Genomic DNA, 10499 nt, shown 5'->3' on the forward strand with positions numbered 1-10499 from the left:
ACCTCTAACCTGAGGCTCACACACTGTCGCCTGCATCGAGAGCCCCTGAAACCTCAGCTCCTGCCTCCCAGCTGTGCTCTGCCAAGATCCTCAAGTCCTACTCTAAGCTCACACAATTCGGGGGTCAGCCAAGGATCTGAGGGTTCCCCCTTCTGTGAGATGTCCCATCTTCTTGTTCCATTGTTCCATGTCCACAAACTGCTCCGCCTGCTCGGGGCAGTGAGACTGGGCCTCTGCCACACCCTCCCCACCCACCCCAGACAGACCTCCTCTAGGCAGGCTCCGGAAAGGGGAGCACAGACACTCCAGAGGGGGCAAACCTGAACCGCAGCTGGAGGACTGCCCCAAACAGAAGTAGTAAGAGGGTGTTCCCAGCAAGAGGGACAGTGTGTGCACCTGGCTGCACGCTGACCCCTTTCTGTCCCCTGGGAGATGGTGAGGAGGAGCATGTCTCTTCCTGCTGATCTGCCTCCTGCCCAACTGAAAATGCTGCTGGGCCCCAGCCCAGGCCCTGTAACCCGGGCCCCAGCCACAGCCTTGGAGCAGTCACTGTAGCGAATGCATTTATTATAAAGACAACTGGCTGTGAAGTAAATGTGCTATAACCTCTGGACACGTGACAGATGCTGTGTAATGCAGTGTATTTCATGGTCCTGCTGTGGCGGAGATGGGCCCCCACGAGCCACATGTGGCCACAGTGCTCAGCTCAACAAACTGGGCGGAGGTGCCCGTCCACCCTGCGGTCCAAACATGACGTTCCCTCAGACCACCTCTTCCCACAGAGCTGCAGCGTCCCAGGTGCAGGCTGGGCAGGGCCGTCACCTTGGCCTGGAAGGATTCCTGCTTCAGCCTCGGCCTGACAGCTTGGGGACCCAAAGTCTGCACCACAAGCAGAGCTGGGCCTCCCAAGTGCACCCCTGCCTCCAGCCCCCAGGAAGTGCCCTCTGACCTGGTCTGTTCCACAGCCCGAGGGGATCAAGGTGAGGGTCAGAGCACCTTCAGCCCCGGATCTCGGGGTCTTACTGTCGCCTGCTGAGAGCACCCAGCCTGTCCCCGCATGGGGCTCATAGGCAGCAGTCGGCCACGTGTCGGAAGAGTTCATCGCCTTGCTCGTCACTGAAGCACTGCAGGCAGTGGGGGCACTGAAGGTCCCCCTGGCCTCTCCGGGCTGCTCCCAGGTGCCCGCCCTCCACCGGGGAGGCCAGACCCTGGGATTCAGCTGCAGGCCTCTCGCCACCAGGCGCCAAGAACTCCAAAGCAGTGGCCTCTGCGTACTTGGGGGCTTTGCTCCCAGTGTGAATCCGGCAGGAGCCTGGCTCTCGGGGGTCCTGGAGAAAAGGAGAGGTCGGCTTTACACGGGCTGTGCTGGAGGCCACCAAGCTGGGTCTCAGGCTCATCCATCCCTGCGTGGGGCTCACACCCCTCGCCCTGTTTCCTGCTTGGCCCAGAGCCCAAGAGGGAACAACAGACCACACTCACGCCCGAGTGTGCTCACGAAAGGCCTGGTGGCAGGAGGAAAAACAGAGACAAGAGGCACCTAGGTGCCATAAGTCTTGTGCCTGGGGCCTTGGCATCCACATCTGAGAGTGACAGGGCAACCAGGTCCCCATCTCACAGCAAGGAGGGGACAGGGATGACGGAAGCCTCCCAGTAGGGAGCTGGGGGCCCAAGATGTGCTCCCTGGGTGTGTGACAGCGAGCACAGGAGGCGGGACAGCCCTAGGGACGGCCAGCCCTGCTATCACACCACCACGCTGACCTCCTCCACAGACAGGACCACAGGGAGGTTTGTCTCCCACCGTGACAGGCGCCAAGCTGGAAATCGGGGTCTCAGCAGACAGAGAGGGCTTGAAGTTCATGGAAAGAAGCCCTGAGCGCTCACGGGCCCAGCCCTCACACCCACCTGTCTGCGGGACGCCTGGCGCTGCAGGGCAGCCACCTTGTCCTCAAGTTCCTGAATCCTGCTCTGAGCCCGCTCCCGATCCGCCCTCTCCGACGTGAAGTCGTCCTTGTACACGAGAATCTGGGGAGAGCAGACACTCCGTCACCACACTGCGGGGCCTGCTCGGGGAGGGTCAGTCACCTGTCCTGTCCGTCCCACCTGCTGCTCCAGCATCTGCGCCCGCTCCCGTGCGGCCGCCAGCTCCTGCGCGGCCCCCGCACACTCGCTGATTCTCTCTTCCAGCTGCCTGTTGAGCCGGGAGATCTCCTTCCTCAGAAGCTCCATCTCGGGCTCAGGGGCCCGCAGCCCCCGCAGCTGGGCCCGCAGCTCCCGCACATACTCGTCCCTGCTGGCGTCGTAGCGCTGCCACTTGGCGTTGAGGTCTTCCACCTGGGGATGGGCACGGTGAAACAGCCGGCAAGGCCACTCTCCTGCCAGCCACGCAGGAAAGCTATTGATGAGCGATGAGGAGCCGAGGGGGTGTCCCCGTAAACGGAAGTCTCCTCACTCTGGGCATAAGCAGCGTCTTAAACCCAAGTGGACGGTGCCGCCTTCCTGCCTTAAGAGCTGTCTGGACAGTAGCTCCTGCCCCCCGTTGACATGGGAACGAACTTGGGCAGAAATGACAGGATGTGTTCTGTTTGTCCTTTCAGGGAAAGACTGTGTCAGCCACAGTGGCCTGAGGGCCGCTCATAATGGGGAGCTCGTCTTGAATGAAACGTCAGATACTCACATGAGTCACCTTCTGTTTCAACAGCCGGTTTTCTTCCTGCAGCTTCTCCATAGCAGCCTGGACAGAGGCGTCCCGGCCTGCATGCTCTGGCTGCAGAGGGAACAGACAGAGACACACTGGTCACCAGACGTGTCTGTCACGTGCAGCAGAAAAGGAGGAGCCAGGCCCAGAGACTGAGGTCACCGGTGCCACTGGTGGCAGCCCTTCAATGGAGAAGCAAAGCCCTGACAGGGCCAGGCCACAGGCCACCTTCCCGCCGTCTCAGGAGTCAGGAGGGCAGGAGGCTGATCCCACTGTCCACCGAGAACATCTGGCCAAGGCCCAGAGGGCTGCCGGGGTCAGGCCTGACCATGGCCCTGGCTCCCTCCTTCCAACACCTGGGCCCCAGAGTCTCCACAGACACTCAGGGTCAGTCCCACCCTTCCCTCATGCAGGGTCAGGGGAGTCGCACCCAGAGCCACATCCCAGAGCAGCCCTCACGGTGGGCAGACCCAGCTGGAAAGTCTTAGGAAGCCCCCCGGCTCCTCGAGAGTCATGCCTTTGACAGCATCTCGGGCCGGGCAGCGTTCGTGAGAATTCCCCTTGAACACAGGAAGCGCGTGTGCTGACCCAGCCCGCCCTGGGGAAGCCCGGGTGACTCAGGCCGGTCCAGGGCTGGGAAGTGACGCCGACTGAGGCCCCATGCCCGCCTCAGGCCGACCACTGTTTGTGGCCACTTTCGGATCCCCAGGGGGAAAGGACAGTGACTCAGACTCAAACCCGGACAAGAACCCGCCACCTCCCAGAGGCACTTTTCTTTTGGTTTCTGACCCAGGCTTGTTTTTCTGAGGTTCCCCTTCTGTGGAATCCACCCAACTGAGACGGCCGTTCTCGGGTGGAGGGTCCCCCAGCGAAGCCGCTGTCAGGAGGGGACGGCCACCTGCCCAGAACACAGCAAAGCGCTTTTAAGAGCTGCCTGGAACGGACCCAGCACGAGGCCCTGTGCAGCGTCCCCAGCCTGGGCCGGGTGGACACTGAGGCCTGTGTCCCGTCTGCCCCATGTGGACAAGCACAACCCCCCTGTAGACCAGGGCGGGGCTGGAAGGAGGCAGGGACATGGGCTTCTGCCCCATCACTTCCTTGTCCCTGTGCTCCCAGTGCCCCTCTACGTTAAGAAATTCCTGACGCTGAAGCCCGCTGTCCACTCTCCCCACCGGCCCTGCACAGCCACAGCCCAAACCCGACCTGTCTGGGAGGCCCACCCAGCCCCCCCTGCACAGTGCCTGGCCAGGGCTGCCACCTTCACTTGAGGACACTCGCGTCTCTAACCAGGGCTGCCACGCTGCCCCGGCTCCGCAGGAGGCCTGCGCTGGGCTGACCCTGCTCGCTTGGACGCTGCACAGTCCCCTGCGCAGGCGGCACCAGGAGGCGCCGCTCTCACCTGGCTCTGCAGCTCCCTCACCTGCCGAACGCGTGTTGAGGGCAGACCCTCAGCCCAGCCCTGCCTCCTGGTCCTCGCTAAGGCTGATGGACCAAAGTGCCATGTCCCCCGGGCCCCCGGGCACAGGGCCCGCTGCAGGCCCGGGACGGGGGCGGGGCTGGGGAAGGCTGGCTTTCCTGCTCCGTTCTGCACGTCCCATCACTCTGGGAGAAACCCCTGGGAGGGTGGGCTCTGCCTCCACAGCAGTGGGCCTGGGTGCCCGGAACTCCGCGATGGCAGAGGGCTGTGGGGGCCGCGGGCAGCGTCTCCTGCCCCTCGACACCCTCACCACGCCCTGCGTACAGCACAACCTACCTCAGGTCTCTGCTCCCCCACGGCCCCCTGTCGTGCTTCCAGACACTGGGCCAGATGCTGGCACATGTGGGCCGTGGCGGCCAGAGTCCTCCGCAGCTGGTGGGTCTCGTCGGCCAAGGAACGGCACAGGATGTCGCTGGCGGCCTGGGCCCGCTCCTTCTCCGCCACCCGCCTGCGCAGCAGGGCGACCTCCTCCTGCTCGTGCCCCGGCTGGCTCATCAGCTGCCGGGTCTCCCTCTCTTTCTCTTCTAGCTGCTCAGAAAGTCTCTCAATTTCCTGAGTGGAAGATTTAAAAGCAGAGTTTATTGATGAAAAGCAGTGTCAGAGACAAAGGTCATAAAGCAAAGGAAACGCCGGCATGGACCCCGCCCCTGGATGAAAAACACCCGGAGGTCAGCTTCCAGACTGACCACTCACTTTGCAGCCGTCAGCCTATCACATTCCATCTGAAACCTCATCTGAAATTCTACTTTCATGAGCAAGTTCACAGTTTTAAATTTTACGTCAGCAAGTGACCAAGTGTGGCGATTCCCAACACTCGATAGGAAGGGTAGAAACCCCACTGCCCTGCGGCGGGGAGCCCCTAAAAGACATGTCTGGCCCAACCCAGTACTTGGGAATGTGACTTTATTTAGAAACAGGATCTTTAAGAAATGAGTAGTTAAGATGAAGTCATACTGGACTACAGTGGACCCTAATCAAATAACTAGTGTCCTTATAAGAGGGAGATGTGGCCACAAACCAAGAAGGCCACATGAATGCAGAGGCAGAGGCAGAGGCAGGAGTTGCAGCTACGAGACAGAACACCCGAGACTGGTGTTGCCACCAGAGGCGGGAAGAGGCCAAGAAGGACCCTCCCCGGGGCTCCAGGGAGCCCAGCCCCGCCCCGCCCACCCCTGGAAGCTGTGAAAAATTAAATTCCTCTTGTTTTAAGCGTCCAGTTTATTTTTTTAAATGTATCTTATTGATTTCAGAGAGAGGAAGGAGAGGGAGAGATAGAAACATCAATGATAAGAGAGTCATTGATCAGCTGCCTCCTGCACGCCCCTGCTTGGGGATGGAGCCCGCAACCCGGGCATGTGTCCTGACCGGGAATCGAACCTCAATCTCCTGGATCCTAGGTCGATGCTCAACCGCTGAGCCACGCTGGCCAGGCTTAAGCGCCCAGTTTAGATACTTGGTCACAGCAGCCACAGGGAGCGAGTACACCAAACCCAATGACGTCGTTAAAAAAAGTCCTTTAAATTGCACTTTGCTTTCTACCCTACCTTAATTTTATGGTTTCCCATTTTCAAAGAAATCATCGTAAACGGGGCCTGAGCAATGAGCCCATCCGTCCCACAAATGGAAACAGCCTTGGACAGTTGGGGAGCAGCCAAGCTTCCCGGGACCACACGCAGGAGGGCATGGCCCTGCTGGGCACCAGACACCAGGAACCCAGGACCTTCGACCACTTCCCAGTGGGCGAGACACGGCCATGGTTACAGAAACATCAACCGTACAGAGGGAAATAAACAAAAACACATTCCCTGCTTCCCACCAGCCCCTCCGCCCAGCTTCTCTCCCGAGGCAGCCGCTCTTCAGTGTTCGGGCACGGGTCTTTCCAGAACATTCCTAAGCACCTAGAACACGCATTTCTACAAGTGGGTCCCACAGCAACAGCTCTTCACCTTCTCCCTGCTTGGGAACAAGCCTCACTGCACCCGCCTCGCTCTCTGAACACGGCCTGGAACTTGCAGGTAACTCCCGGTTCACAGACCCCACCTCCACAGCCAGACATGCGCTGCTTTCTCGCACTCGTGCACACACCCCGGGGACGTGCCCCCAAGTCTCATGGCTGTGGTGGTTTTATGATTGGGGTTCAGAACTAATTGGTGGACCTCGGCCATACAACGGGTCCCACCATGGCCCCTGCGCCACTCCCATGCAAATACCTCCCCGGGATAAGCCCAGCCCATGACTACACCCCTCTGGCCAGTGCCCCAGCAAACAGTCTGGAAATCCTGCTCTCTCGGGAATTTCTGAGAGTCCTCTGTTTCCCTCTTCCCCTGGACTTCGCTCTAGAAATGAACAGAAAGAGGCAAGAAGGAAAACCTCACGATGACCAGCCTGGCCGGCTGAGCAAAGGCCTGAGGAAGAGGTGCCCTAAGCGCGTGGTCCTCGTAGGGACAGGAAAGAGCGGAGCAGAGGCTCCAAGAAGACGTGTGGTGATGGCTGGGACAGGAGGGAAACGACGTCAGACCCTGGCAGGCGGGACCGTGCCACACTGCACAACTGGCAGGGCAGGTGACGACAGGATGACAGCGTGTAAGACAGACGCTTCCCCAGGGACACGGCACACGGCGGCTGGGCACCCTGCCCAGCTGGGGAAACCCACTCGCCAGGTTCTTACTTTCACTTTCTGCTTTAAGGCCCCGACACCTCACCCAAGGAAGGAAGAGGAGGCCCCTCTGGGAGCCAACCAGCCACCGGCGCCTCCTCCCAGCAGACAGCCTGGGCCTGCAGCACCAGGGCAGGCGGCCGAGGGGCTGGGGGCTCCGACGCATGGTCTCTGGGCCCACCCACAATGAGGGCTGCCAGGTGGGGCCATGTCTAGGCACGTGACGGGCATGTACCCAGGTGAGAAACAGGAAAAAGCACCAAATCCCAGTGGACCTCAGGCTTTCACTGCTGATCACTCCTGTGGCACTGAACCTAAAAACACAAATCCAGGCCTGTTTCTTGGCCATGAATTTGTTTCTTTAAAAACTGACCACTTCCTATTTATTTTTTTGAGAGAGAGAAATGTCCATCTGCTGTTCCACTTATGCATTTATTGGTTGTTTCTTGTATGTGCCCTGATGGGGGCTTGAACCCGCAACCTTGGCGTATAGGGACAACTCTAGCTCTCTGAGCTACCCGGCCAGGCAGGCACTGACCCCTTTTGGAGGCATTCCCAGCTGGTCAGGGCCTCGTCCCACGTCCTCACTGACAGCACGAGGGAGCCTCCCGTCCCTGCCTTGGTCTCCTTGGTCACCCTGGCTCTGCTGCTGCTGTCTCACCACTGTCCTCACCCCCTGCTGGACGTACTTACCCCCGCAGTGGCTCAACAATGCGTGCAGACCAAACAGCGGAGATCTGCCCCGAGTGCCGTTTCATTACGTTACAGTTACTCAGATCAAAGGCTGTGGTTTCAGCGGCACTGACAGAAGTGTCCCCATCTGAGGCTGAGGTTTACTCCGTGTAAGTACACGCCTGTATAAAACAGTATCCACATATATGCAGACGCATTCAACAAGAAACAGGCAGGAATTCTGTAACTGATACAAGACCAGCGAAGGCCAGTGTCCTGGAATCGCAGATGCGACAAACTGCTAAGTCCCTACAGTACCCACAGCGAGAGCAGCCGCAGCGAAGGCTTCCTCAGCCCTCAGCCCAACATGCAATCCACATACACCCAGCAGGCAGCTTCTATCATCTCTCCCATTCTACAGATGGGCAAACCAAGGCTCGTGGGGTTAGGGCAGCTGCCGGCTTGACCAGGTAAGGAGCCACGGCCTTAACGCCTCCATGGACCGCAGCTCCCTCTTAGGGGCCAGAGGATCTGGACAAGTCCTGATTTCTAAGCACCCTTCCCAGAAGGTTAAATGGAAACAGTGAAAGAAACAAACCTCTCCTGGAACAATGGGCAGCCCCTCCCTGGGCCCTGGTAGGGGTGGGGGGAGCAGTTTTTGGAGCTTTCCCAGTGCGGGCTCTCTGTCTCCCCACCCCAGGCCTGGGCACTGGGCCCAGCCCCATGTGGATGTCAGTGTCTGGTAATAAGATCGCACAATACAGAGATCAGGACCTGGGCTCTGTCCTCAACCTGTTCACAGCATAGACACACGGCCAACTGTGGGGTGAGTATGGTTGACTCTGAAGGACTCGCCAGCCTTATTTTTTTTTCCTTAAAAAACAGCTTTCAGGTGTCAAGGCCCTGGTGGGGCAGCTCAGTTGATTAGAGTATTGTCCCAATACACCAAGGTTGCGGGTTCAATTCCCCAGTCAGGGCCCATACAAGAAGCAACCAACGAATGCAGAAATAAGTGGACCAGCAGATCAGTGTTTCTCACTCTCTCTCTAAAATCAATAAAAAGTTTTTAAATAAAAAAAGCCCTGGAACTGATGGCTTCACAGGTGAATTCCACCAAACATTTAAGAATTAATACCAGTTCTCAAGTTTTCCCAAAAACCTGAAGAGGAGGGAACACTTCCTATTTTTATGCCAGTGTTGCCTTGACGCCAAAGCAAGATAAAGACACTGCACGAAACCTGCAGCCCAACATCCCCGATGGCCTCGGAGCGACAATTCTCAGCACCGCCAGCGACGAAGCCGGCAGGTTCATACACCGCGCCCGGTGGGATTCTTCCCCTGGAAGGCGCAGGTGGCTGAACGCACGGAACCTGGGCAGTGCATCTAGTGGGTGAACGTCTCACAATCTGTACGGACATCGCGTCGTGTGTGTCGGTTACGCCCAAGGCGAGGCTGCGAGGCTGCGCCCCTGGTGCCCGGTCCCCGCCTCCGCCCGCACCTCCCCGCCTCCCGCCCCGTCCCGCGCCCAGGCGCCGCCGCCCGGAGGGGAGAGGGGGTGACGGTGCCCGCGCTCCCCCAGCCTCGCGCGGAGCCGGACGGGCGCCCCGTCCAACCCGGCGGCCGCCCCGCTTCCTCTGCACCCGCCCCGGCCGCGCGGGGAGAGGGGCGGCCCCGGGGCGCACACGGCGCTGCCGCCCGCGGAGCGTCTCGGCCACGCGGGCCCGGCGGACCCCTGACCGGCGACGGTGGGGGACGGGCGCACCCGCCGAGCGCCAGCGGCGTGAGAGCCCGGGCCCCGCGCATCCGCTCCGCCCCGCGTCCCGGAGGCGGGCGGTTCCCGCGCCTTTGCTCCGCGAGGAGCCGCGGAGACCGGCCCCGCCCCGCACGTCCAGGGCCGTCGGACACGCCGCGGGACTCCACGTACGCGCGGCACCTGAAGGACAAAGCCAAGCACCGACCGACGGGCGGACTCACGGAAACGCCGGACGGAAGGCGGCCCGGGGGCGAGGGGCGCGGGGCTCCCGCCGGGCTGCGGTGGCGCCGGCGCGGGAAGGGCCGGACCCGCCACCCCCAGCGGCCGGGCTGCGGGCCCGCGCTCCGAGGCCTCGGTGCTCACGCCGCGCGGGGCGACGGGCGCCGCCATGCCCGCCGCGGGCCTCCGCCCACTCGGCTCCCCGCGGCCCGCCCGGGGCGCACCTGGCGCAGCGCGGCCTCCACGGCGCCGCCCTCGCGCTGCCGCAGCTGCTCCCGGAAGCGCGCCACCTGCTCCAGCAGCGCGTCCACGAGCGACGGCGCCGCCTCGCCCTCCAGCGCGGCCAGGCGGGCGCGCAGCCGCTCGATGAGCGCGTCGCGGGCGGCCAGCTGGTCCTGCAGGCGCCGCAGCTGCTGCCCCGCCTCGTGGTACAGGCCGCAGAGGGCGGCGGCCGCGCGCGGGGTCCCGTCCGCCTCGACGGCCCCCGCGGGCCCCGCCGACATGGCTGCGGCCCGGACTGGACCGCGCGCGGCCTCCGGCCACTTCCGCGCCGCCTCTGGGCCGGCGCCCACCCACCCGGAACCCGCGCCCAGTGCCGGCCCCGCCCCGCCGAGCCAGGCCCCGCCCACCTCCCGGAGCCCGGCCCCGCCCCGCCGAGCCAGGCCCCGCCCACCTCCCGGAGCCCGGTCCCGCCCCCGTCGAGTCAGGCCCCGCCCAGAGCCCGGTCCCGCCCCCGTCGAGTCAGGCCCCGCCCAGAGCCCGGCCCCGCCCCCGTCGAGTCAGGCCCCGCCCAGAGCCCGGCCCCGGCCCCGCCCCCTGAGGCTGCCCCGCGCTTTTGCTCCCGCGCGGCCGTCGCCGAGCTCGGGCTGCGCCCGCGGCCCAGGTGCGTCTGCAGAGCCGCTCGCGGCGCCCTCCGCAGAGGCGGCGCCCGGCTGTGTCCCGCGCGGCGGGGCTGCGTGCGCGGCGCGGGTGGAGGCCGAGAGCGGAGCCCGGCCCGGAGCGTCCTCCCCGCGGCGCGGGGCCGGGG

The 10499-nt window shown here is 62.5% G+C and overlaps 1 protein-coding gene across 1 annotated transcript; it reads right to left on the reverse strand.

Moving 5' to 3' along the window:
* Positions 1 to 550: 550 nt before the first annotated feature.
* On the reverse strand, positions 551 to 10034 carry TNIP2 (TNFAIP3 interacting protein 2). Its single transcript, XM_081131541.1, has 6 exons — positions 9697 to 10034; positions 4449 to 4724; positions 2675 to 2764; positions 2101 to 2331; positions 1903 to 2022; positions 551 to 1328 (listed from the first exon to the last, which is right to left on the reverse strand). The coding sequence occupies exons 1-6, from the start codon at positions 9973 to 9975 to the stop codon at positions 1065 to 1067; spliced, it is 1260 nt and encodes a 419-aa protein (XP_080987667.1). The 5' UTR covers positions 9976 to 10034; the 3' UTR covers positions 551 to 1064.
* Between the last annotated feature and the right edge of the window lie 465 nt (positions 10035 to 10499).

This window comes from Miniopterus schreibersii (genome assembly GCF_964146895.1).
Source record: "Miniopterus schreibersii genome assembly, chromosome: 1".
Taxonomy (NCBI): Eukaryota; Metazoa; Chordata; class Mammalia; order Chiroptera; family Miniopteridae; genus Miniopterus; species Miniopterus schreibersii.

Bases quoted from the DNA above. Each gene is read 5' to 3' on its own strand.
- TNIP2 (XM_081131541.1), bottom strand. From the start codon at position 9,975: ATGTCGGCGGGGCCCGCGGGGGCCGTCGAGGCGGACGGGACCCCGCGC. The intron at 4,725-9,696 runs GTGCGCCCCGGG...TCTTCCACTCAG, and splicing joins TGGAGGCCGCGCTGCGCCAG to GAAATTGAGAGACTTTCTGA. The intron at 2,765-4,448 runs GTAGGTTGTGCT...TTCCCTCTGCAG, and splicing joins TGGGGGAGCAGAGACCTGAG to CCAGAGCATGCAGGCCGGGA.